Here is a 24,491-nt window from a genome sequence, read left to right as displayed (position 1 = left end):
AGGCGGCCCTGGAAAGCCCTCCCTGCTCAGCAGGAGGGGGCTGACTGGGGGAGGGACGGCGGTTTAGGGCCTAGGGGGCCACGTGACCCTCCCCCAGGAATGCGGTGACGTCACTGGGGGCGTGGCTGTCCCCAAAATTAGGGAGGAAGGGGAAAAAAAAAGCCAGAAAAAGTTTCTTTCCTGGAGTTCCAAACGAGGTGTGGGACGGGAGAAGGGGTCAAGACCAGAGGCTTGGGGCTCCACGGGGCCTGACTGCTGTCTGGAGTCTCCTGTTCCAGGCCATGTCGGGGCCCACCTGGCTCCCCCCAAGGCAGCTGGAGCCTGCAAGAGCCCCTCAGGGGAGAGCACTCCCCCGAGGCGCCCCGGGGCCGCCGCCAGCCCACGGAGCAGGTAAGGCAGCCCCAGTGCCACCGAGGGGGCCACTGGCCATTCCGCCCTCACCCCTGCCTTCTGGCTCCTGCCTCCCGCCTGTCCCTGCCACCCCTTCTCTGAAGCCCTTCCGGCTTCCTGCTCCTCCTGCTCTGTTCTCAGACCCCAGGTGTGTGGGGGAGGAGAGAAGAGGGACCCAAGAGGGCAGCCTCCACACGTGTCACCCTCCTCTCCTTCCCCATCCCCACCTTGGCTCTCTCTTCCCTCACCCCAGCACTTCAGCCCCACCCCAGGGTCAATTTTTGCCCCCTCCCATCTGAGCAGTGTTACCAGGCCCCCGGGGGACCTGATGATCGGGGGCTTGCCTGGGTGGGGTGCCATGGAGCACCCCAACGCTCACAGGTGAGAACTGGACTTAGGGGGTGGGAGGTGGGGGCCCCCGGGGCAAGTGATCTGAATTTTCCCTGGTTTTGCTTCATCCCCAGGGGCTCCCCCCAGACAGGGGGGCCTTGCATCCAGGGAGCCTGGATGCTGAGATAGATTCGCTGACCAGCATGCTGGCTGAGCTGGATGGAGGTCGTGGTCATGGCCCACGGCGGTCAGACCGGCAGGTGACCCCCCCGTCCCCCCCCCTGCTCCTTGTCTCCTGCCCTCCTCCCCACTCCCCAGCTTGGTCCCTTCTCTAGATTCTCAAGCTAGACCCCCACCCCCGCCCCCACCCCCAGTGCATGGAAGAAGCTGAGCCGCCAGAGCTTACTGGGTTGTTAGCCTCTTGAGTGTGAGCCGTTGTCAAAGACCAGCGCTTACCCTGGGGTCACACACACAGGGGGTTCCCACAGGTATGTGTCCTGGAACGGGCCTGCTCACTCCTGGTCTGTGTTTCTCCCCAGGCTTATGAGCCCCCTCAGCCCCATGCCTACCGCACGGGCTCAGGCTCCCTGAAGCCGAATGGAGGGGGTGTTCCTATTCCTCCCCAACAGCTCTCAGCGTCCCCCTATGGGGGCCCCACTCCGGCCTCCTATGCTACAGCCAGCACCCCCGCTGGCCCTGCCTTCCCTGTGCAAGTGAAGGTGGCACAACCAGTGAGAGGCTGCGGCCCTCCCAGGCGGGGGGCCTCTCAGGCCTCCGGGGCCCTCCCAGGCCCCCACTTTCCTCTCCCAGGCCGAGGTGAAGTCTGGGGGGCTGGCTATAGGAGCCACCGTGAGCCAGGGCCAGGGGGTAAAGAGGAGGCTGCAGGAGGAGGAAGAGGAGGCGGGTACGGGCCCCAGGTAAGCCCCAGATACTGGGATTTGGGGTCCTCACAGACACTGATTGGGTGGGGCGGGGGTGGTGTTTAGTGTCCTGGTTGTCAGAGGCCTGGGATGTGGTGCTGGCTAGGAGATACGAGAGGGAGGTGCTGGAGCTATACATTGGCTCCTGGAGGCGTGCCCCTGGGCCCTGGGCCGAGACCTCCTCAGATGAGCTTTCCGGGTGGAACTGCCTGGTCCCCTTCAGGAAGTTTGACAGCGCAGGGAGCTAGAGGTAGGGCCGAACCCCTGATTCCCCCCTCGCAGGTCCCCCTGAGCCAGCCTCCTGAGGAGGAGCTGGAGAGGCTGACCAAGAAGCTGGTGCATGACATGAATCACCCTCCCACCGGGGAATACTTTGGTGAGCTGACCGGAGGTGGGAAGAGCGGGGGACAAGAGTGGAGAGTTAGAGGGACCGCAAATCCACCTTCCTGATCTGCACTGATTGTCCCTCTCTGTCTCCAGGGCGCTGTGGCGGCTGCGGAGAAGACGTGGTTGGGGACGGGGCTGGCGTTGTGGCCCTGGACCGCGTCTTTCACGTTGGCTGCTTTGTGTGCTCGACGTGCCGGGCCCAGCTTCGGGGCCAGCATTTCTATGCTGTGGAGAGGAGGGCGTACTGTGAGAGCTGCTATGTGGTGAGTGGGCATGCTGGGGGGTTGCGGTGGGTGCTGGAGTCACCAGCCGGACGAAGGGGCTCCCACTGAAGGTGGGGACTAGATGTCCAAGCCCCAAAGAGGAACGGAGCTCAAAGCTGGGGGACTAAACTGATACAAAAGAAGGGAGGAATTACCAAAGTAGCTAAATCACTGGCTACTGGAGGGAAAGGACAACAGTCTCTTCGTGAGACGTTTATTTTAGAATTGAGGGTTATATGTTGAATTCCCACACCACCGCCCCTGTGAAGCAGCTGTTCCTCCTGAAGGAACCCGAAGCTCAGAGGCTAAATCACTTCTCCAGGAAGCTGCAGTGCTGGGATTTATACTCAGATCTGTTCAAGGCCACTTTGCACTGAATCCCTTCTAGGGTGGGCCAGCAGGGTACCTGCCTGGCCTGGGCCTCCTCAGCCCCGAACTTCCCACCCTCCTTCCTAACAGGCCACCCTGGAGAAGTGCTCCACGTGCTCCCAACCCATCCTGGACCGGATCCTGCGGGCTATGGGGAAGGCCTACCATCCTAGCTGCTTCACCTGTGTGGTGTGCCACCGTGGCCTCGATGGCATCCCTTTCACAGTGGATGCCACCAGCCAGATCCACTGCATCGAGGACTTCCACAGGTCAGGCTGGGTCTCCCATCTTTGTTTCAGGATGTCTGACCCTCCCCATCTTCCTCATTTCTCCTTCATGCCCCAGTACCAGCCTCTCCAGTTTCCCACCTCTGGCTTTGTCTCTTTTTTATTATCCATCACTGTCTCTTCTAAGATCCAAGACCATACCTCTGGCCTCTCCCGTTCCCTCGCATATCCCACCTTCTCTGGGCTCCACTGTTAGTCCCCTCCAACTCAGGGGTTTGATAGCCTCCTTGGTTCCCTTCCCCCCCAGGAAGTTTGCCCCACGATGCTCTGTGTGTGGTGGGGCCATCATGCCTGAGCCAGGTCAGGAAGAGACTGTACGAATCGTTGCTCTGGATCGCAGTTTTCACATTGGCTGTTATAAGTGCGAGGTCAGGGGGCCTGGGCAAGGGGGAATGGGAGGTTCTTGGGGCCTGGGGTGCTGGGTCTGGTAGAACCCAGGGCTTCAGGCCTGATAGAAAGCTGTTGGTTCTGTCTTAACAGGAGTGTGGGCTGCTGCTCTCCTCTGAGGGCGAGTGTCAGGGCTGCTACCCGCTGGATGGGCACATCTTGTGCAAGGCGTGCAGTGCCTGGCGCATCCAGGAGCTCTCAGCCACCGTCACCACCGACTGCTGAGTCTTCCCAGAAGCACCTGTTACACTCCCCCTTCCCATCAGCCACCCTCCCTGACATCTACCTTTACAACTTTGTCACCAAATGCTGTGTCCTCTTCCTCCAATCATGAAATAATAATCCCTCAAGAGTTTACAAAACACTTTCAAGTGTACTGTCTCATCTGATTTTCACAGCAGCCTCACACAAGCACAGCTGTTGCGACTGCATTTTTGTAGAAGTGATCTCCTCAGATTGTATGTTTCCCAAATGGCAGTACCAAGATCAGAACCTGGCTGGGTCTTTGTAGACCTAGATTTTTGCAACTCCACTATACACTCTTGCAAACGTAGTTTGGTGTAAAGACACCCCTCCTCTCCGTGCTTGGAGTAAGGCTGCAGCATTCTCCAAGGAGGCAGCATTTCCTATTAAACCTTAACACTGCACTCCCTGAACAAGGACTTGGTGTTATCTCTGGGGTGGTGGTGCATTTAATCTGGCGCAGGCCAGACTCCGCCCGTTGATCAAGACCTCAACCTATAACCTATCCCGACCAAGTACTGGTTGGGGATAAGGCAGATTTCCCAGTTTCGCCTACGAGATGGGGGGTGTCTGTTGAGGAACAGCGGTAACGGGTTTGCAGGTGGTAAATATTGAGGCGGCAATAAAACCTGGGTCTCTGGTGCAGCACAAAATGGTGGGAGATGCTTTAAAATGGTTGCTTTATCCCGCTAAACGCCTGCACTCCCCAACTCCGTGCCCTGCGCCAGAAGAAAGGGAAAACAGCCCTGGATGAAGGCAGGAGGCTCCCCGAGCAGGGTGGTGGAGGTCAACAACTGTACATGAACTGGTTCAGGCTCCGGACACATCCGAGGGAGAGCGACCTTCGACCTCGGTCGGAGGAAGCTCTCCATCAAGCCCAGAAGGCCCTACCGCCCTCCCAAGGCGTCGAGGTGTCGCTTGGTCCACCTCGGCTCCCGTAATTCCTCTCCTCCGCGCAGTTCTCGTCCGGGAAAGCGCGCGAGACTTCCGAGTCCCCGCCCCTTCCCATCATCCCCGGGTGCCCCCAGCTTCTCGCTCTGCGTTTTAAGTTCCAGTTCAGGCCGCGGGGGAGTAGTTTGTGGTTGGGGCCCCGTTCGGTCGGTGACGCAGGCGCAGCGCGAGTGGCGCGCGCCGACCGCCCATCCCCGGCTGTCCCACTTTCTCTTCGTCTCCTTGGCCCCCTCGCTGAGAGCCCCGCGTCTCCCTCTCATCGTCCGCGCCGTCCTCGTCGCGCGCGCGAAGCAAGAGGCGGGCCCAGGTCTCCCGGAAAACTAGCCCGCGGGAGCGCGAGGCTAACGGCCGCGACCGCTCCCAGGTGGGGGAGGGGCGGGGCCTGGAGAGCCGGGGCTGCGGCGGGCGGGAGCGGGTTCGGGCGGCCGACGGGCGTGGGCAGGGAGACCCCCGGGGGCCAGTAGAGTGTCGGAGCCGTCCACCTGCTAGGGGAGAGGGCTTAGGATGGCGGGGACAGCGGAAGGCTGGCCTTTGCGGAGGGAGGCGGGGGTGCTGCTTCGGAGCAGCTCTGGAGCCTTTCCTCCCCTCGTCATTGTTCTGCACTCTGACCACCCCTGTCCGGGCTCCGGGCCCCCTCAGACCGCGCCATGGGTGACAGCGATGACGAGTATGACCGAAGGCGCAGGGACAAGTTCAGAAGGGAGCGCAGCGACTATGACCGTTCCCGGGAAAGAGATGAAAGACGTCGAGGGGACGATTGGAATGACCGGTAAGACTTACTTTGCTCAGTTTTGTCCCCCTGCCTCATTCTGTGGCGCTCGGCCCTCATTGTATTGCCTTTCTTAGTTTTATAGGGTGAACGACGTGAAGTCTCTTGATATTTGACCGTTTCAAGTCGCTCAACCTATTCGCTTTTGGCCAGAGTTTTTTGTGTTTTTTTTTTTTTTTTTGGCTATGGCTCGATTTTTGAAATGTCCAAAAGGTCAAAGCAATAGACCTAAGACAGTTTGAGGAGGAAGAAGTAATATTTGTGCATGTACTTAAGATGCCTGCGTTTTGTTGTTTGTAAGTTACTCCTCAAAAAGGTTGATTCAAAGAAAGTTTAGAATTGACTCGACTGGATAGCTTGTCAGACCAGACCTGTTCCCTGGCAGAATATGGTTAAACTTCTTGTAGTTGTCTTCCCTGAAATTAGAAAGATTTTTTTGGACAATGAGGGTTAGGTTAACTGATTAGATTTGACTCAGCTAGTCATTAGCCTTCTGGGATGTCTTTGAATTAAATACCATTAAGGTGTTCCCATTGAGAGACATCTGACATCGTTTCCTTCCAATAAACTAATCAAGAGAAACGATTTTTTTGATCTAACGGACATCACAAAACATTACAGGGGGAAAAGTTTGAGGTGACTTACTGTAATATTTATTCATGCAGTGTTATTTTGAAAAATGTGTTTAGTAAAGCCTTTAGTCTGTAGTCAGTATATTTCTTCACTGGGGAGACCATCTGGCGCTTTTTCCCCCTAATTTTTTTTAAGAAAGAAAAAAATCACAAGTGTTCTGAATTCTGAAGATGGGTAAGAAGTAAGTTACTGTGATTAAATAATTTATAGTCTGGGGCTTGGAGTGGAGGGCAAATGGGTGTGTTGCAGTTGAGTATATATGAGAGATCATCATAAAGGTGGTGAAATGTTGAAGGAGCAGAGCTAAGGTAGTGGAGTAGTGGTGGAGGTGATAATGTTGGTGAGAGTGCAAGAGAGTGACACTTAGCGAGACTTGGAAAGATGAATGGGAATTCCCCAGGCACAGGTGGAGTCAACAGTTTGGACTTGGGAACATAAAATTGTGTGCAGAAAAGAGCCCATATTCTAGGTTTTTGTTTTTTGTTTTTTTTAAAGTAGTGGCTTTCAGGAGCTCCTGGGTGGCTCAGTCCATTAAGTGTCAGACTATTGATTTCAGCTCAGGTCATGATCTCACAGTGTCCAGTTTGGCCCCACGCTGAGCTCCTTGCTGGGCATGGACCTTGCATAAGATTCTCTCCCTCTCCTGCTGCCCCTCCCCCCCCCCCCAATGATAATAAAGTAGCGGTTCTCAAAATGTGGTCCACAGACCCGAGGGATCTAGGGATCTGTGGTGTTAGAACTATTTTTATAGCAACTTTAAGGTAGGATTGTCGTTTTCACTGTATTGATGTTTGCATTGTTGATGCCATAGCATTGGTGGAAAATTTGCTGGTGTCTTAGTGGAAATCAAGGCAGTGCCACTAAGCAGTTTAAAAAAAAAAAAAAGCCCGTTTCACTTAATGTCCTTAATGAAGCAGTAAAATTTTTAAATTTCATTAAGTTGGATTCTTGTCTATACCTCTTTGTAATACACATGATGAGTGGGAAGTATGCATAAAGCACTTACATTGTGTAAAGGAGGAGTACAGTGGTTATCTTAAAGAAGAGTGTGGGATTGAGTTTTGAGTTGAGCTAGCAGGTTTTTTTTGTTTTGTTTTGTTTTTTGGTGGGATTCCATTTGTACGTAAATGAAAGATTGTCAAACAGTAGTTAATCCTACTGGGGTATTTTGATATATTCTTGAAAACAGACTAAGAATCTATTACTTCAAGGAAAATTGTTAGCTTTGTTGCTAGTGAGGAAGTGGAACTTCCAGCGAAAACTAAAATTTTGGAAAACTTGCGCTACTAGTGTGAGTTTGACAGTTTCCCATTACTTTAAGACTTCTCTGACGAGATAGGTAGTGATGTTAATGAATATGATATTTTGATATCGGATAATGAGATATGTCAAGATCCACTCAAAGAGCAAGGTAGAACAGTGGATTTAAATGTAGCAGAGAACAAAATGTTCATTCATATGGTTTCAGATTCAGTGCTGCAACTTGCCTTTAAAGAAACTCTTGTCAAGTTTTGGGTAATCAAAGAATATCCCCAGTTACCTGAAAAGACTATTAAAGTATCTCTTTTTCCAGCTATGTATCTGTGAGGCTAGATTTTCTCCATATTTTTCAACCAAAGAATGTACTGCAACAGATTGCATGTAGAAGTAAATACGAGGGGGCGCCTGGGTGGCTCAGTCAGTTAAGCGTCTGCCTTTAGTTCAGGTTATGATCCCAGAGTGCTGGGATCCGGCCCTGGCCCTGCGTTGGGCTCCCTGCTCAGCTGGGATTCGGCTTCTCCTTCTCCCTCTGCCTCCCCCCGCCCCCCCGCGCTTGTGCATGAGCGCGCCCTCTCTCTCTCAAATGAATAAATAAAATTAATTAAAAAAAAAAATAAATGAGAATCCAGCTGTCTGTATTAAACCAGGCCTTAAAAGATTTGTTAACTGCAAAAACAATGGCACTGTTTTTGTTTTTTTTTTTAAGGTTTTTATTTATTTGAGAGAGAAAGCGAGAAGGAGCACAAGCAGGGGGAGTGGAGAGGGCAAAGCAGGCTCCCCACTGAGCAGGGAACATGGGGCTGTATCCCAGCACCCTGAGATCATGACCCGAGCCCAAGGCAGATGTTTAACCGACTGAGCCACTCAGTGGGTCGTTAAAAAGTTTTTTTTGAAAATAGCTGTTTTTCATAAAAATGTAGTTTGTGTTGATAATATAACTTCAAAATTAATAGACTTGTTTTAATTTGAGAACAGTAAGTACTGATGTCATCCACATAAGCAAAAACTCTTTAAATCTGTAATTTTATTTAATTTTTTAATTTATTTAAAGATTTTATTAGAGAGTGTGTGCGCACGTGCTCGCTTGCACATGAGTGGGGCAGGGGTGGGGCGCAGAGGGAGAAGCAGACTCCCCACTGAGCAGGGAGCCCTGACTCAGGGCCAGATCCCAGCACCCTGGGATCATGACCTGAGCTGAAGACAGATGGTTAACCTACTGAGCCACCCAGCTGCCCCTGCAGTGATTTTAGAGTGTGAGGTGGGGGTGGCGGTCCCAAGACCAAAAGTTTGGAAACCACTCAGAGCAGAGGAGGTTGTTATATAGTTAAGGTTGGGATAGAGGTAGCTGGTAACTGGTGGAGAATCTGGAATGACAGCAGGAACCAAGGTTTTGAACAGTGTTGTGGACTGGCATTTAGCAAGGAAAGGCTTGGCATGATTGCATTTGTGTTTGAGAAAGATTGCTTTTTTTTTTTTTTTTTTTTTTTTTTTTTTTTAGATTTTATTTATTTATTTGACAGAGAGACAGCCAGCGAGAGAGGGAACACAAGCAGGGGGAGTGGGAGAGGAAGAAGCAGGCTCCCAGTGGAGGAGCCTCATGCGGGGCTTGATCCCAGGACTCCGGGATCATGCCCTGAGCCAAAGGCTGACGCTTAACAACTGAGCCACCCAGGCGCCCCGAGAAAGATTGCTTTGATAGGAGAGAAGTGGGAGGGACCAGATGCTGCAGTTACAGGGGAAATGACCATGGTCAGGGCACACGGACAGGGCAGTTTGTGGATGGGGCAAGGACGAGGACAGTTTTGATAGGCTCCGAGGCAGAGGCTTAGCAAGTCAGTAGCTCCCGTGAGCTGTGAGGGTGACACTTGATAAGTTGGATACCTGGTGATGGTTGATATCCCCGCTCTGGGGGAAATAGGAGGTGGGAAGCAAGCTTGGGCATGAAATGGTAGAAATAACAGCTTGCTCCTGACACGTCAAATTTGAGGTGGCCGTGGCTGCCTAGTCGGGGATTGTTAGTGCTGATCTGATCTGGAGGAACAGTTGGAGAGCCATCGCTTGAGGGTAGTGGTTGAAGCGATGACAGTAAGCAAGAGTCTTTTTCTGTTTAGAGAATAATCTTGTAATCGTAGGCTTTTAGTCTGGTGTCTCAGGATAGGAAGGGGCTGTCCAGGAGCATGACCGTCTGTATCCTATTACTGTTACTCATTCTTATCGCCAGAGAGTGGGACCGTGGCCGGGAGCGCCGCAGTCGAGGTGAATATCGGGACTATGACCGGAATCGGCGAGAGCGCTTCTCACCTCCCCGCCATGAGCTCAGCCCCCCACAGAAGCGCATGAGGCGAGACTGGTGAGGTGGCAACAGTTTCTCTGGCTTCTCTTCTTAGCCTCAATTCCTCCTGGCCCCGGCTGTGTTCTTCACTTTCGCTGAGGACTTTGTCATTTCATTTTCTCAGACTTCTTATAAACCCATCTTTTTTTATCCCCTTAAACCTTTGGGTGAGAGACCACATTCCATATGCCCCTTCTTCTGTCCTATCCTCCTTCGTGCTCTGGAGACATGATTCCCTTCTCTGTCTGACTTTTGTGTCCCCCACCCTCAGGGATGAGCACAGCTCTGACCCATACCACAGTGGCTATGAGATGCCCTATGCTGGGGGGGGTGGGGGCCCTACTTACGGCCCCCCTCAGCCCTGGGGCCACCCAGACGTCCACATCATGCAGCACCATGTTCTGCCTATCCAGGCCAGGTAAAGACCTGGGGTTCTGGGGTTCTTGGGAAAAGGGAGATGCTGGTTTGGGGGATGGATCGGGATTGCCAAAGACTGGCTGAGCCAGGAAGTGGGTTAGGTACAGAGAGGAGTGCCTGTGGGGTGGTAGCAGTTGGTGCCTGGGGTGATGTCCATGGTGGGCAAAGGAAGGGGGGCAGCTGGCTACCTTGGCTCCCCCATCCCCCCCACCCTCTTCCCCCACAACCAAGACTTCCTGACCGGGCCCCCCCCAGGCTGGGCAGCATCGCAGAGATTGACTTGGGCGTGCCACCACCGGTGATGAAGACCTTCAAGGAGTTTCTCCTGTCATTGGATGACTCTGTGGATGAGACAGAGGCTGTAAAGCGCTATAATGACTATAAGCTGGATTTTCGAAGGCAGCAGATGCAAGATTTCTTTTTGGCTCATAAAGATGAGGAGTGGTGAGTGCCCCCGTTTTCCTGCTCTCTGTTCCCTAGCATGTTTCCCCTGGCCCCGCCAGGAGCCTGCAGCCCTGTCCTCTTCCCATTTTCCCCAATCCAGAACTTCCTACGGGTGGGGGATGGGAAGTACAACAGCATTGGCTGATGGGTTCTCCTCCTCACTTCAGTGTCTGCCACGGCCTCCCACCCCACCTCGCTTCCCCTCTGTCCTCAGTGAGTGGGACACCTCCAGGCAGCTGGCCAGAGCCACCTGTTCCCTTGGGGCAGCAGACAGACTGCTTCCCACTTGCTGGTATGGGGTCATTGTCATCCCTGATCGCCGGGACCCTGTGTGTGGCTGTGGTGTTCTCCCAAAAGCAACGCGTGAATCCAGACAAGAAAAAGCAAAGATCTCAGGGTCGTTTGACAGAAAAAGAATTTTAATTTTTTTCCTTTTGTGGATGTTTTAATTTTAATCAACCATCTTTTCCCCCCTTCCTGCTCCTCCTCCTCCTCATCCTCTTTCTGCTCCTCCTCCTTGAAAAGAGCCAGAACTGGGAACTACACCCGCTCATCGACGGAGCTCGGAGCAAACCCACCTCCACCCCCACCATACCCAGCCCATACATGAGCCCCCTGGGCTGAGCTGCGCTGCCCCGGCCAGGCAGACAGGCAGGGCACTGCTGTGCACAATGCAGCGGTTTAGCTGAATGTGAATGCTCAGGCAGCTAGTCAGTCAGGGCCCCCACCGCGGAGCCCCGCGGGGGTGGGGCATCTGGGCCGGGACGCCCCAGCCAGGAGCCAGCCGGTGGCCCACCTGCCAGCATGGGCCCTGGGCGCGGCTAGTTAAATCTTGAGCTCTGTTTGACCAAGCGGCCAAGGTAAAGATCCTGGAGGTGATGCCTGCGGCTTTCCTTTCCTCTCACGCTCAACTTGTGGTTCTGTTCTGTTTTGTCTGTCACTGTCCCCTCTTTCTTCTTTCTCCGTGTCTTGGTCTCATTCTCTCATGTACTTTTCATTCTTTCTCAGTCCCTGTCCTTGCTCCTTGCCTAACCACTTGTTTCCTCTGGTTTTTTCAGTTTCTCTGGCCTTTAGTTTTTCCCCTTGTTTTCGATTTCTGGGACTTTCTCACACTTTCCCTTTCTGCTTTTTCTCATACTCCTCATTTCTTCTGTTTTTCCCTCCAAGGTCTTATTTTAAATGTTGCCTTTCCATGCTCCACCCTAATCCTCCACCCCTCTCCTCTCTCTCTCTCCCTGTGGGCAGTACCTGAGGTTATAAGGGCACTTCAGTTTCTCCCTTTGGTCTTTCCCTGTCCCTCCACCATCTGCTTTTCTTCCCAAGGGGGGAGAAAGCTTTTCTGCCTTTTTTGGCTTTTCCTATCTGGTGCATTTCAGGTTTCCCTCTGTCTTCCACCTAGGGATGGAGGGAGTTGGTGGGAGCAGCCCTTTTAATGACTGAAGTTTGGGGTTGGCAAGGAGAGGGAGGTTCTTTGGGGCCTACTATTTCCTTAGCCTTCCTCTTGGAAGCTTTGGGAAACTACACTTTTTTAAGTGAGTGTTTTCCAGAGACTCAGGGCAATCGTTCTGCCTCTCTAACTCTGGCCTCCCCCTGTAGTCATTGCTTTTCCCAAATCCAGAGCTCTTAGTTCCTGGCTCTCCCCCAGATCTTCTCAGAGCATAACCTCTGGTTCCTTTTTGGGGGTATTGGGTGGTTCTAGTGCACCCCTCTCCCCAGTCTTTCTGCTTTCATGGTTTTTTTGTGGGTGTGAGAGGATGGGGGCTAAGCCCTGACTTGCCTGGGCCCCTCCCCATGTCCTGGCCCTGGCATCCAGTGACTATCTTGTCTCTTCCCTCCCCACTTCCTTCCCAGGTTTCGGTCTAAGTACCACCCAGATGAGGTGGGGAAGCGTCGGCAGGAGGCCCGGGGGGCCCTGCAAAACCGACTGAGGGTATTCCTGTCCCTCATGGAGAGTGGCTGGTTTGATAATCTTCTCCTGGACATAGACAAAGCTGATGCCATTGTCAAGATGCTGGATGCAGGTGTGTGGATCGGGAAGGGAAGAGGGTGTCTGGTGACCAAGATCTTGGTTGGGAAGTAAAAGCTGATAAGCCGGAGGCTGTAGGCCAGGGCCATTGTGACCTCTGCTCCCTTTGTTGGTAGCTGTGATTAAGATGGAAGGAGGGACAGAGAATGATCTGCGCATCCTGGAGCAGGAGGAGGAGGAGGAGCAGGCAGGAAAGCCTGGAGAGCCCGGCAAGAAAGAGGAAGGCCGGGCTGGACCAGGCCTGGGGGATGGAGAGCGCAAGGCCAATGATAAGGATGACAAGAAAGAAGATGGCAAACAGGTCAGAGTGCTGGGCTTGCTCGGTGCTGCCTGTGAGCACCTGGGGAAGAGGACGGAGCAGCTTCAGTGGGCGGGGGGCCTGGAGGGCTGTGTGCTGGGTCCCGGAGCGGTGGAGGGCTAGGGAGGGACTGGGCCCTCTGAGAAAGGTTGAAGAGGAGATGGACGTGCCCGGGATTGTCTGTACCTGCAGGCTGAAAACGACAGTTCTAGCGATGACAAAACTAAGAAATCTGAGGGTGATGGGGACAAGGAAGAGAAGAAAGATGACTCTGAGAAAGATGCCAAAAAGGTAGGGTATCTCTTGCCAGGGGATTGGTGTCAGGTGCAGAACCCTCGTTATGTGACTCCCTTCCTATTGCTGTGGCTCTCACAGAGCAGCAAGAAGCGGAATAGGAAGCACAGTGGGGATGACAGCTTTGACGAAGGCAGTGTGTCCGAGTCCGAGTCCGAGTCGGAGAGTGGCCAAGCTGAGGAAGAAAAGGAGGAGGCTGGTCGGTTTTATTTTCTGCTTCTAGTCCATTCTCTTCCTACTGAATAGGGGTAGGAGAGGTGGGAGTGGGTAAAACTGGTAAGGGCGCGCCTTTGGGAGATGAGGGTGGGGAGGTGGGAGCGTGACTGCTTGTGTCTTCCCCTCCAAAATCAACAATAAAAAATCGCCAACTCCCACCACTTTCTGCATAGAAGAGGCACTCAAGGAAAAGGAGAAGCCCAAAGAGGAAGAAAGGGAGAAGCCAAAGGACACTCCTGGGTTGGAATGTAAACCTCGGCCCCTCCATAAGACTTGCTCCCTATTCATGCGCAACATCGCGCCCAACATCTCTCGGGCGGAGATCATTTCTGTGAGTGGGGCAAAGCGGTATTGGGAATGGCACCCAGGCTCCATCTTTGGTGGTAGGGAGGGGGAGCTGGTGAGGCAGGGGAGAAGATAATGTGACTCTGCTTCTAACATATACCCCTGTTTCTCTCACAGGGAAGCCCCTTCTCATGGGCCCATGTCTTTTGTGGGCTGGCCCTGACTGCACTGTTTGCTTTTAAGTGCTATTATTCTGAAGCCCTTTTGTGGTTTTTCCTTACTTGAGTAAAGATTCAAAGGCAGTTACCAGGGTTCTAAGGACATGGGGATTGGAGGAAGAAGTGAAACGTTGAATTGCTCAATGGGGTTTCTGTTGCTTTGCTTTTCCAGCTTTGTAAAAGGTACCCAGGCTTCATGCGTGTAGCACTGTCAGAGCCCCAGCCTGAGAGGAGGTGAGGAATGGAGCGAAGAGTGACCCTGGATACCCTGGAGATACGGTACAGGGGGAGGCTAGTGGCCAGTATCCCTTCTACCCTAGGGTTATGCTGACCTTTTCTTCTGTAGGTTTTTCCGTCGTGGCTGGGTGACCTTTGACCGCAGCGTTAACATCAAAGAGATCTGTTGGAACCTGCAGAATATCCGAGTAAGTGCTGAGAGTGGGCTCTCTCTGCTGCACACCGCCTCGGATTCCTTTATTCTTTGATTCATTCGTTCTACCCCCGTCCATCCATTCAGTCTGCTCATGTTAGGTATATACTGGTGTCTGTGAATAAGATCCTCCTCTCCTGGTCCCTGTTCTCGGGGAGCTAATGGTCCAGTCGCTGGTGCTGTCAGTAGGGCCAGTCCCTGGAGCTGCTCCTTCTTGGGCAAGTGTTAGTGAACTTTGCATTCGTTCCCTCTAGCTCCGGGAGTGTGAGCTGAGCCCTGGTGTGAACAGAGACCTGACCCGTCGAGTCCGCAACATCAACGGCATTACCCAGCACAAGCAGATAGTGCGCAATGACATCAAGCTGGCCGCCAAGCTGATCCATACGCTGGATGACAGGACCCAGCTCTGGGCCTCTGAGCCTGGGACACCTCCCCTGCCAACAGTCAGTGACTCCCTGTGGAACTTTTCCAAAAGCAGCCGATACCGTGTCGTCTGCTATGGGCACCTCTGGTCCTGTCTGTAGCGTTGACCCCTTGTTCTTATCCTATCTGGGCAGCACCTCCAGCTTCCAATAGAACAGACTGGCATTAGTGACGAGGTATTGGCTAGCTTAGAATAAATAAGAAAAAGCCAAATAATGAAGCAGTGGTAATGGGCCAAGTGAACCCTGGATTCTTTTCTGCTTTAGATGTGGAGCTTCTGAGATTTTTCTCTTGTTGTCTCACTTGCCCTTCTTCCTCCCTACCAGAGTCTGCCCTCCCAGAACCCAATCCTGAAGAATATCACTGACTATCTGATTGAGGAAGTGAGTGCGGAGGAGGAGGAGCTGCTGGGGAGCAGTGGGGGGGCTCCCCCCGAGGAGCCCCCTAAGGAAGGGAACCCAGCAGAGATCAACGTGGAGCGGGATGAAAAACTGATCAAGGTGCCAGCAAGAGCAGGCGGGCAAGGTCCTGGCATGGGAGGGCAGCAAAGGGGCAAGAAGAGTATGGTGACTCATGGATTTTCATTTCCCTCAGGTTTTGGACAAACTCCTTCTCTATTTGCGTATTGTGCATTCCTTGGATTATTATAACACTTGCGAGTATCCCAATGAGGATGAAATGCCCAACCGCTGTGGCATCATCCATGTTCGGGGGCCCATGCCACCCAACCGCATCAGTCATGGAGAAGGTGGGCTCCCAGCTTCCCCATTCCTGATTCCCCTTTGGTTTCCCTTTCTCCTCAGCTGCCTCTGATCTTAGATTGTTCTGGTAGCAGTGCCTTACCACCCTCTCCTCTTATCCTTTTTTTTTCTTTAAAGATTTTATTTTTAAATGATCTTTATGCCCAATGTGGAGCTCAAACTCAGGACCCTGAGATCAAGAGTCACATGCTCTGACTGAGCCAGCCAGGCACCCCTTATTCCTTCCTTTTTATTCCTTGCTTCTGGCTCCCTTCTCCAACCTGCTGTTATCTCTGTTCCCATACCACAGTGCTAGAATGGCAGAAGACATTTGAGGAGAAGCTGACTCCACTGCTGAGTGTACGGGAATCTCTTTCCGAGGAAGAAGCTCAGAAGATGGGTCGCAAAGACCCTGAGCAGGAAGTGGAAAAGTTTGTCACTTCTAACACCCAGGAACTGGGCAAGGATAAGTGGCTTTGCCCTCTCAGTGGCAAGAAATTCAAGGTCTGGGATGTTAGGGAGTTGTGTGTTACAACTGTGGGCAGAGGGGGTTGAGCCAGGAAGCCTCCTCAGGCCTGGGGAGGAACTGGCTCTGGAATTGGTGGGCGGGGAGGTTGATTGTCCTTCCACATTGCTCTCTTCTGACTCTCTTTCTTTACCCAGGGCCCTGAGTTTGTACGCAAACATATCTTCAACAAGCATGCAGAGAAGATTGAGGAAGTGAAGAAGGAGGTGGCATTTTTTAACAACTTTCTTACTGATGCCAAGCGCCCAGCTCTGCCCGAGATCAAGCCAGCTCAGCCACCTGGCCCTGCCCAGAGTAAGATACGATCCATGAGGGTCTGCCACATTTCCTCTCCCTCGACTATTCAAGGACTCCCAGTTCTCTTATTCTGTGATCCTCTGAGAACTTTCTATCCTACTCTCAGGCAATATTTCTTAAAAGCCAGTTGTTGTTCCCCAGTCTGTCCCCCCCCCCAACCCCCCCGCAGTAATTCATGTTCCTGTCCATGTTGTACTCCCCCCAGGCCTGACCCCGGGACTCCCCTACCCACACCAGACTCCCCAGGGCCTGATGCCCTATGGTCAGCCCCGGCCCCCCATCTTGGGCTATGGAGGTAAGTATAGGGGAAGACCGGGAAGGGCTTAGTGGCTGTGAGGGGCTGGGGGAAAGGAAGCTTAACCAAGGTATAGTTGAGGTCATAGGTTTTCAACTCAACACTGATCTCTTGCGTAGCTGGTGCTGTCCGCCCTGCAGTCCCCACGGGAGGGCCTCCATACCCTCATGCCCCCTATGGTGCTGGCCGAGGGAACTATGATGCCTTCCGAGGCCAAGGAGGTTATCCTGGGAAGCCTCGGAACAGGTGAGAATGAGCTAAGACGTCTAAGCTTTCTTGCTCTCTTCAAGTTCCCTTTCAGGGACCCTCAACTGTCCTCCCATCTTACCTCCTCCGTATCTCACAGGATGGTCCGAGGAGACCCACGGGCCATTGTGGAATACCGTGACCTGGATGCTCCAGATGATGTGGACTTCTTTTGAGCCATCTACTTTTCCTCACTCCTGGTATCGTCTATAATTGTGACTGCCTCGTCCCATCCAGCTGAGAAGGTTTTTTTTTTGTACGTTCAACCCTACTGCCAATAAAAGCACTTCCATAGTGATTATTATGTACCTTCCCAGATTCTCCCAAAGATTGGCTGGGGCCATAATTAGCTGAGCCTCACCACTTTATTGACGTCAAAGGCCCAGGCAGCTTTTGCCTTTGGAGTAGGGTTTAGGTGAGTGTGTTTGGGGCCGGAGACAGTCTCCATTCTGGGACCTGAGCCTCAGTCCAGGGCGTACTGCTACTCCTGGGAGTTGCGGCTGGTCAAACACAGGTTGTAGAAGGAGTTGGAGTCAAAGGCTGTGCCTACGTCTCTCCATCCCACCCACCCAGCTGCCTGTAGTTCACTGGGATTTTTCGGAGCACCCCAGAAGTGAGGGTCCAATACCAGAACATAGGCTTCCGTGCCTGGACCCAGGCAGACTCCCAGCAAGGCCTTGGACTGGGCATCTGCATCCCCGCCAACCATTACAGGCCCCCCGCCCCCTGCAAAGTGGGAGTAAAGCCTCTCCAGTTCCCCCTGAAGCCCTGCTCCGCGGGGTACGTGACGCAGGTGCCCCTGGGGCCCTCCGAAGTGGTCGAGGCAGAGGCTGGCTTCTACACAACCGATCCAGCTCTGGGAGCCCCGGAACCCGGGGGGCTTGTCGCCCATGTCCTCCAGGGCCGCCTGCACGGCGGCCAGTCCGGGCACGCCCGCGGGCCGGCCCTCTGGCCACGAGCACAGCGTCTGCAGAGTTCGGTAGCCGCAGCCCCAGCCCCGGTCATCCAGGCCGTCGCAGCCGTAGTGATAGTAAAGGTAGTGGCCCGAGAGGAGGGCCAGGCGAGCCGGCCCGCGGCCGGGCGGGGCTAGGCCCAGGTGGACGTCCTTCAGCGGCTCCAGGGCGGGCGGTGGGGTCCGAGGCCGGGCAGACGCGTCCTGGCGGCGCGGACGGAACTCCGGTTGCAGGGTTTCCTCTCGGCCCCGGGTCTTGAGCTAGGCGCAGGCAGAACCGGCGCGCGGGCGCTGGGGACGTCCTCGCGGGTCTCCGGCAGCAGCAGAGGCGCGAGCCCTAGCCGCGGGGAAGGCACCACCCGCGAAGCTCCCACAATGCACCGCCGCGCTGCGGTCGCTACTGCGCAGGCGCGGGGCGACCCGGCGCAGTGGGAGCTGACACCCTCCGCCCGGCTACTGAGATCCGCAAGTCCGGATGGCTCTCGCACCTGCCCCTCTGTCTACTCTGCTCGGGTGTTTGAGACCCGCTTCCCGCTCCCTAGTCGCGCACACTGCTGTGGCTGTAACAGTTTATTGGCAGCCCAGAGGGGCGAAGGCACCGCGGGGGAGGGGCTCGGCCCGAGACATGCAGAGGACGGGGAGCCTCCCGGGATAGTCGGGGAGGTGGGTGGGCAGGGTCTAGGGCTCCTCCGTGTTATATCCCAGCCCTTAGATAAGTATATACAGCTAAGGGGCCGGGCGGGGCGAGCAGGGCGGGGAGACATGGGGGTCCCGTCTGGGTCACAGGTCTGAACAGCGATCCTGCTTGCTGTAATGGTCAAACTGGTTCTTCCAGTGCACCATGTAGGAGCTCCAGCGGTGGAACTCGGCCTTCCACTGGCGCTCCGCCTCGTCCAGCGTGTCTGCGGCCAGGGCGCCCGGCAAGTGGGTTGGAGGAGGACAAGGGGAAGGTCAGGGAACATACATGGTGGGGGGCGTGAGTGCAGGAGGATACAAGGAGAATGCAGGAGAGCACGTAGGACGGTGGAAAGAGCATCAGGAAAATATACGAAAAGACGGAAGACCAGAGGAAGGATGAGGGGCCAGAGAAGGATGGCGGGAAGGGAGGGGTGGGGGGAGGAGAAAATGACCGGAAGACAGGGGGACAGAAAGGATCAGAAGAGGGAGGATCCGTGGGTTGGTGGGGAAAAAAGAAGAGACAGAAATGGTTGACTGTTATAGCCCCACTAGGGGGTGCTATCTAGCTCCTGGTCCTCCCTCTCCCCCAACACCAGGCTCCGGCTCCAAATAATTTTATAAAAAAAGAAAATTGGCATTTTCATTTCCATTTAAACAACAAAGGCGTGTGGGTCCCTGAGACGGGTCATAGGTCACCACCCCCTCCCAGCCCGGCCAGTTTGAGTTTCTCGGTTTGAGGAGGGAGGGTGCGCTGGGTCGGAGATCCCTGAGTGGGGCCCTTCCCCACTGTCCGACCACTCATTAGAGGAGGGGCCCCCTGAGGCCGGAGGGGTAAGTGGCCGTGGTCACAGCCGCAGGAGCCGGGAGAGGTGGAGGAAGAGGAGGAGAAGGAGGGGCAGGGGAAGGCCGGGCCTGGGCCTCGGGGCCGCCTCCCCGTGGGCGGGGCCTGAGCAGGTGCTGGGAGCCTTCGAGGCTGGGGGGGGAGAAGAGAGGGGTTACGCCCGGCCGGCTCCCACTCCCCTCTCTCTCTTCGCGCCCCTTTTTTGCCCTCCTCCACCCAGCCCCTGCCCGCTGGCCCCTGCATACCGGTGGCGCTGAGCAATTTGGGTAGGAAGCGGTTCCAGAAGGCGCAGGCCTGGGCGCGCAGCCCCCGCCGCACCTCCAGCGGCCGAAGGTTCAGGCTCACGTACTGCTGCGCTCCCGCCGTGTACGGTGGCCACTGCGGGACTTTGGGGTCCCGGGGGTCATTGGGGTCCCTTCGGAAGGAAAGGGAAGTCTTAGCCTCAGGCAAGCCGGCCCCGCCCGCCCTTGGAACTGGGGACTGGAGATTGAGAGCAGGAGGAGACAGGCTGCTTCCTGACCCGTGCCCTCTTCGGGTCACCGGAGAACACATCCCCTCCTTCCCACCACCTCTTTAACCCCTCTTTCTGGTCTCCCGGATTCCCGTCATCTGGAGCCATCCCCTTCCTCCTGCCCTCCGTCTTTCTGCCTTTCCCTTGACTTTACTTTGTCTTTGTTTCTCCCATTTAAAACATCGATTTATGAGCCCTTACTGTGAAAGCAGGCTCAGTCCTAGGTCTACAAACATCTTGTTTTTGCTTTTGACAATACCCATGAGATGTCGGATTTATGGTCCCCTTTTTCAGACTGGTAAACTGGTGTGTGAGTACATATGCACGTGTGCATGTCACAGCTAATAAAATCACCACTGGCCCAGTTGAATCCAGCTCTCTACAGTTCAAGCTCCTAAGTACTATGGTAACTCCTTTTCTCCCCGTCTCTCTTCTCTTCTCTTCCGCTTCCCTCCCCCTCTGTCCTTGCCTCTCCAGGACCTGCCATCCGGCTTTCCTCTCCAGTCTCCTTTATCATTCTGACTCCCTCTTTGTCTCCTTTCTTTTGTGAACTTTTCCCTCCCTCTCCCGCCCTTTCTGCCTGTCTCTGTTTGTCTTCCTCTCTCTCTGTCCCCTGCTCTTGCTTCTCTGGCTCCTGGAGGCCCTCCTCCCCTCAGTACTGCTGACCCTGTGCGGGCGAAGTTGGCCCAGTATCTCATCAGTCGCTGGGCAAAGGTTCTCTCCTCGGCGGTATAGTTTAGCGAGGGTTCCAGAGGGAGCCCAAAGATGAACTCGATCTCGTAGCCATGGGGCACCCCCATCCAGAGGGGCCAGGACAGCGTAGACGCGCGGTGTTCAAAGATGTAGGCATAGACCCGAGCACCCTGGGCAGCCAGTCGCCCAGCCAGCTGGGCCACAGGGCACACGACGTTGTGGTCGCCCACGACATCACTCATGGCCTCTCTCAGGCGTGCCGGGTCCTCAGGGTGCAGCCAGTCTGTGTAATGCAGGACCACAGCCTCGGCAGCTAGGTCACTCGCCTGGGGGACCCCGACCCGCACCCCAGCCAGGAACTGGGCCCGGCTGATGAGAGATTCGTTGTCTTTGCTGAAGCCTGGGGCCCCGTAAACCAGAAAATAGGAGCCCTCATCCTTCACCACACCCACCAGCACCTGGGGGGACAGGATGGAGAGATAGGAGGGCACAGACAGACAGGCAGACAGAAACAGATGGACAAAGAGCCAGAGAGATCAATAGTTACAGACCCCAGAACCATGGAGGAAGAGAGTGTGAGGTTGGGGAAGGGACTGAGAGAAAGTGAAAATATACCCATGTTTCCTTTTCTCTCTGCCCCACTGACCACCCTGGGATCTGAGCTCTCGGGGAGGAGGGGGCGGCCATAGGGCCAGAAGCCCAGGCCTTGGGGAGTTGGATCTTGAGAAGCCTTCATGCCTGGGTCCTGGGGCTGGGGGGTGGGGGTGGGGGAACAGGCCTTGAGGCACCAGCTCCACCCCTTCCAGCCACTAGTCACCTGCAGACCGTGGAAGTCTCCAGCATTGATGAGGGCCTCGGGTGTGTCACTGAGGAAGTCTCCATCCACCACAGGCACGAAAGAGAAGCGGAAGACACTCTCCTGTGGCAGCAAGTGCCACTCGTGGTCCACCAGGTCCTGAGCTGGCCGTGTCCTCAGGCAGGCGACCAGCTCTGTGTCATTGCCACCAGCACCCCCCGGGGGACAGCCTACGAGGCGGGCCAGCAGTGTGGCCCTGCGGCGGGCCTCTCCCACACCCACTGTGGCCCAGGGGCCGTTGGGTGCACCGCTCTGCAGCACAGCCCGGTGGAACAGGCCCCGGCTAGGAGGGGACAGCAGGTGCATGCCCACTGAGGCAGCACCGGCACTCTCCCCAAACAGAGTCACTGACATGGGGTCGCCCCCAAAGGCTGCCACATTCTCCTGCACCCACTGTAGTGCCAGCCTCTGATCCAGTAGACCCACGTTGCCTGGGGCCTCCCGGCTCCCTGGCAGGGCCAAGAAGCCAAAGGCTCCCACCCGGTAGTTCATGGACACCAGCACGGTCCCCTCAGCCTGGGCCAGGAAGCGGCCATCATACACGTCCAGGGAGGAGGCCCCACTGTAGAAGCCACCCCCGTAGATCCAGACGAGGACAGGGGTGGGGGATGCAGGCCGGGGGTATGGTGTCCACACATTGAGGTAGAGGCAGTCCTCACTGAGCTCACGGTTCGGGTTCCACATCTCGGTGCCCTCAAAGCCAGGGTATAAGGTGTCCACATATTGGTAGCAGACACTTTGGAAGGCTGTGGCGTCCAGCACCCCTGGCCAGGGCCGCTTGGGCTCTGGCGGCAGAAAGCGGCGGGGGCCCACAGGTGGCTCTGCGAAGGGGATGCCCAGAAAAGCAGAGACAGGGCCCCCAGGGGCCATTAGGCGGATGCCCCGCAGCCGGCCCCCACGCACCGTTGCCAGCAGCTCCGGGTCCTCAGCCTCTGCCCCTCCTCCCAGGAAGAAGAGGAGGAGGAGAAGGATTGGGGAAGTCAGGGAGGGCGTGTGCAGGGGACACCAGGGGGGCCTCATGGCTGCCAGGGCAGGCAGGCGTCTGCTGGGAGAAAGAAAGGCAGAAGGTGAAGGCCTGAGGCTGCCAGGAGGGAGGAGATTAGGTAACACTCTTGCCCAGGGGTTATCACGGAGCTGCAGAAGAGGTGGGGCAGGTTGGTAGACAGGAGAGAAACGGAGGGAGGGAGACAAGCAGGGACAAGGACACAGGCAGACAAGGAGAAGCAAGAGGGGACAGAGATCAGGCACACACTCAACACCCAGACAGACCGACGGAGGGAACAGAGATGAGGCCTGCCAAGCAATCCCTTCCCCTGCCCCACAGAGGGCCCACCACCCTCACCTCCTTCCCCCAGCTGGGTGGACCCGGTTGGGCCCAGCCGGAGCCCAGCGGGCACCGGCACCAGAGGCCGCAAGCAATCCACACACAGGCCACCCGACAGGGGCGGGGCCCTCACTGACGGGAGGCGCCGATGGGGAAGCTTGCGGTGGCGTGAAGGCGCAGCCTCTCTTGAGTTGGCCAGGGTCGGGGTCCCTGGGGGGTGGGTTGGGCATTCAAGGGTGTGGGAGCTACAGGTCCCGGGGTACCCCAAATCCTGCTTGCTCCACACCCTGCCCCACCCTGCCCCTCCTCATCCACTGTCTGGCACGGGGCGTTGGTACCCGTGGGTGCCAGTCAGCTGCGCACTCGCCTCGCCTAGCCTCAGACATCAGGCTCGCCAGCCCGGGTCCCCCAGGACTCGAGTCCCCCATCCATCCGACCCTGAGAGGCACGCTGCTGCCAGTGGGGGGCAGTAGAGACCAAGAAAAGGACGGAGCTCCCCGCCCCGAGTCCGGAGCCGGGAGCTTGGGGCGGGGGTCTGGAGGTTCGCGGGCGTTGCGGAGGGGTCTGAAGGGCGAACCGGGAGGCCTGTGTTCTCGGAGCTCCGGAGATCCCCGGCTGCAGGGGCGAGGGCGCTATTTTGGGGCAGCAGCTGCTGTGGTTCCGGCATCTCCAGCCAAGGGATCAAAATTCCCCGGGTCGGAACTCCCCCCTCTCGCGGCGGTCACCTCTCACCCAGCCAACCCCCGCCGCCCTGAGCCTGGGGTGGTGGTGGTGGTGCTGGGGATTAACTAGGAAACCCGAGTGGGGCTAATTATAACTCGGGGCTTCCGCTGAGCCTCCCCTTTCCCCAAAATAGAGACGGAGTCCCCGTGGGAGGGGGACGCCTGGGCCTCGGAGGGGGCTTCGGCTGGGCGCTGCGCAGGGGCGCTGGGGTTGCGGGATCTGGGGGGGGGAGTCAACCCGGCGCCAGCAACCTGCGCAGCTCGGGTTCCGCCCCAAGCAGGGGGCGTCTTCCAGTGGCCCCACACTTGGGGGCGGGCGGGGGAAGGGGCGCTCGGGGGTCCCCACAGGAATTCGAGAGCAGAGGCGGCGGCCGGCCCTGCAGGGTGCCGGCTCCCGCGCGGGCGACCGTAAGTATGCGGCGGCGAGGGAAGAGTTAAGGATGAGTGTGGGGCGGCGGGGGGCGTCGCTGGGCAGGCCCGGGGGCGCGGTGGGCGTCCCGTTTGGGGGCCCGGATCCCTCCGGGAGCGCACATTTTCCCGGACGCGGAATGGGCCGCTGGCCAGGGGAGGGTCCCGGCCGGGGCGGGAGACTCACCTGAGGCGGCCGAGCCGGGCCGGGCCGGGCCGCGCCGGGAGCTGGAGGCGGCCGATGTTTCCCGGCGCAGGCTGAGCCGACTCTGACAGCCGCCGCCTCCGGCCCCCCGCACACACCCCCTCCGGGCCGCACGGCGCCCCCGCCCGCCCCCGCCCCCGCCCACTGTCTCCGCCCCCGCCCCTCCCCGCCTCCCCGGGCTGCCACCTCCCCTCCCTCCCCCTCCCTCGGAGCCGAGACCCAGAGACCCCGGGGGCCCGGACGGACTCCAGTGACAGACGCCGACAGACGGTCAGATACATGGTGACACGACCGAAAGACCCGCAGCGGCGGAGCAGACACCCACAGTGACAGACGGACAGAAGCCGCGGAGACAGACGCGCAGACGGACAGTCGCATGCAGTGACCGCTCCAGACAAACTGTGACCAACATTCACAGACGGACGGACACACTCAGACACAATGACAGCTTCAGCCCAGCTGGGGGCCGAATAAATGAATATCCTTGGCCACGACACAGCAGGGGTAGCATGGGAGGACTGGCACGTGAAAGTGTGGCTGAGGACCCCCTTAGGGGTCCGGGTGGTACCGGTGGAGAAAAGGGGACGTGGGACACTCCTGGGGGATGAGGGCACACCTGTGGGAA

General features: G+C 56.4%; 4 protein-coding genes across 9 annotated transcripts; 2 read left to right on the top strand and 2 right to left on the bottom strand.

Annotated features, from left to right (window-relative positions):
* Nucleotides 1-58: 58 nt before the first annotated feature.
* TRIP6 (thyroid hormone receptor interactor 6) lies at nucleotides 59-3,697 on the top strand. Of its 2 annotated transcripts, XM_026516106.4 has the most exons (9): nucleotides 59-390; nucleotides 644-771; nucleotides 855-980; nucleotides 1,260-1,637; nucleotides 1,923-2,016; nucleotides 2,121-2,290; nucleotides 2,750-2,928; nucleotides 3,194-3,314; nucleotides 3,427-3,697. In XM_026516106.4, the coding sequence occupies exons 1-9, from the start codon at nucleotides 282-284 to the stop codon at nucleotides 3,556-3,558; spliced, it is 1,437 nt and encodes a 478-aa protein (XP_026371891.1). In that variant the 5' UTR covers nucleotides 59-281; the 3' UTR covers nucleotides 3,559-3,697. The 2 variants fall into 2 exon arrangements, with proteins under 2 accessions (XP_026371891.1, XP_044246208.1); XM_044390273.3 differs by lacking the exon at nucleotides 1,260-1,637 and having other exon boundaries at nucleotides 64-390.
* Nucleotides 3,698-4,570: 873 nt separating this feature from the next.
* On the top strand, nucleotides 4,571-16,974 carry SRRT (serrate, RNA effector molecule). 4 transcript variants are annotated; one of them, XM_026516099.4, is made up of 20 exons: nucleotides 4,571-4,891; nucleotides 5,167-5,296; nucleotides 9,411-9,539; nucleotides 9,793-9,939; nucleotides 10,194-10,382; nucleotides 12,234-12,403; nucleotides 12,525-12,709; nucleotides 12,899-12,997; nucleotides 13,082-13,199; nucleotides 13,390-13,547; nucleotides 13,892-13,953; nucleotides 14,066-14,144; nucleotides 14,404-14,592; nucleotides 14,899-15,072; nucleotides 15,167-15,320; nucleotides 15,623-15,816; nucleotides 15,976-16,132; nucleotides 16,341-16,430; nucleotides 16,550-16,676; nucleotides 16,777-16,974. In XM_026516099.4, the coding sequence occupies exons 2-20, from the start codon at nucleotides 5,175-5,177 to the stop codon at nucleotides 16,850-16,852; spliced, it is 2,619 nt and encodes an 872-aa protein (XP_026371884.1). In that variant the 5' UTR covers nucleotides 4,571-4,891; nucleotides 5,167-5,174; the 3' UTR covers nucleotides 16,853-16,974. The 4 variants fall into 4 exon arrangements, with proteins under 4 accessions (XP_026371884.1, XP_026371883.1, XP_044246086.1 ...); XM_026516098.4 differs by having other exon boundaries at nucleotides 16,329-16,430; XM_044390151.3 differs by having other exon boundaries at nucleotides 10,170-10,382.
* Nucleotides 16,975-17,022: 48 nt separating this feature from the next.
* Nucleotides 17,023-23,921, bottom strand: ACHE (acetylcholinesterase (Cartwright blood group)). 2 transcript variants are annotated; one of them, XM_026516102.3, is made up of 5 exons: nucleotides 23,849-23,921; nucleotides 21,169-22,249; nucleotides 20,325-20,809; nucleotides 19,393-19,562; nucleotides 17,023-18,530 (listed from the first exon to the last, which is right to left on the bottom strand). In XM_026516102.3, exons 2-5 carry the CDS (start codon nucleotides 22,225-22,227, stop codon nucleotides 18,409-18,411), a joined length of 1,836 nt encoding a protein of 611 aa, XP_026371887.1. In that variant the 5' UTR covers nucleotides 22,228-22,249; nucleotides 23,849-23,921; the 3' UTR covers nucleotides 17,023-18,408. The 2 variants fall into 2 exon arrangements, with proteins under 2 accessions (XP_026371887.1, XP_057170904.1); XM_057314921.1 differs by lacking the exon at nucleotides 23,849-23,921 and adding an exon at nucleotides 22,550-22,752.
* UFSP1 (UFM1 specific peptidase 1 (inactive)) lies at nucleotides 17,158-18,392 on the bottom strand. The gene is made up of 2 exons (XM_026516107.4): nucleotides 18,369-18,392; nucleotides 17,158-17,889 (listed from the first exon to the last, which is right to left on the bottom strand). Exons 1-2 carry the CDS (start codon nucleotides 18,390-18,392, stop codon nucleotides 17,158-17,160), a joined length of 756 nt encoding a protein of 251 aa, XP_026371892.2.
* Nucleotides 23,922-24,491: the final 570 nt, after the last annotated feature.

This window comes from Ursus arctos, unplaced genomic scaffold (genome assembly GCF_023065955.2).
Source record: "Ursus arctos isolate Adak ecotype North America unplaced genomic scaffold, UrsArc2.0 scaffold_2, whole genome shotgun sequence".
NCBI classification, from domain to species: Eukaryota; Metazoa; Chordata; class Mammalia; order Carnivora; family Ursidae; genus Ursus; species Ursus arctos.
Note: the sequence above shows the minus strand (reverse complement) of the source record. Positions and strands in the feature narration are given on the sequence as shown.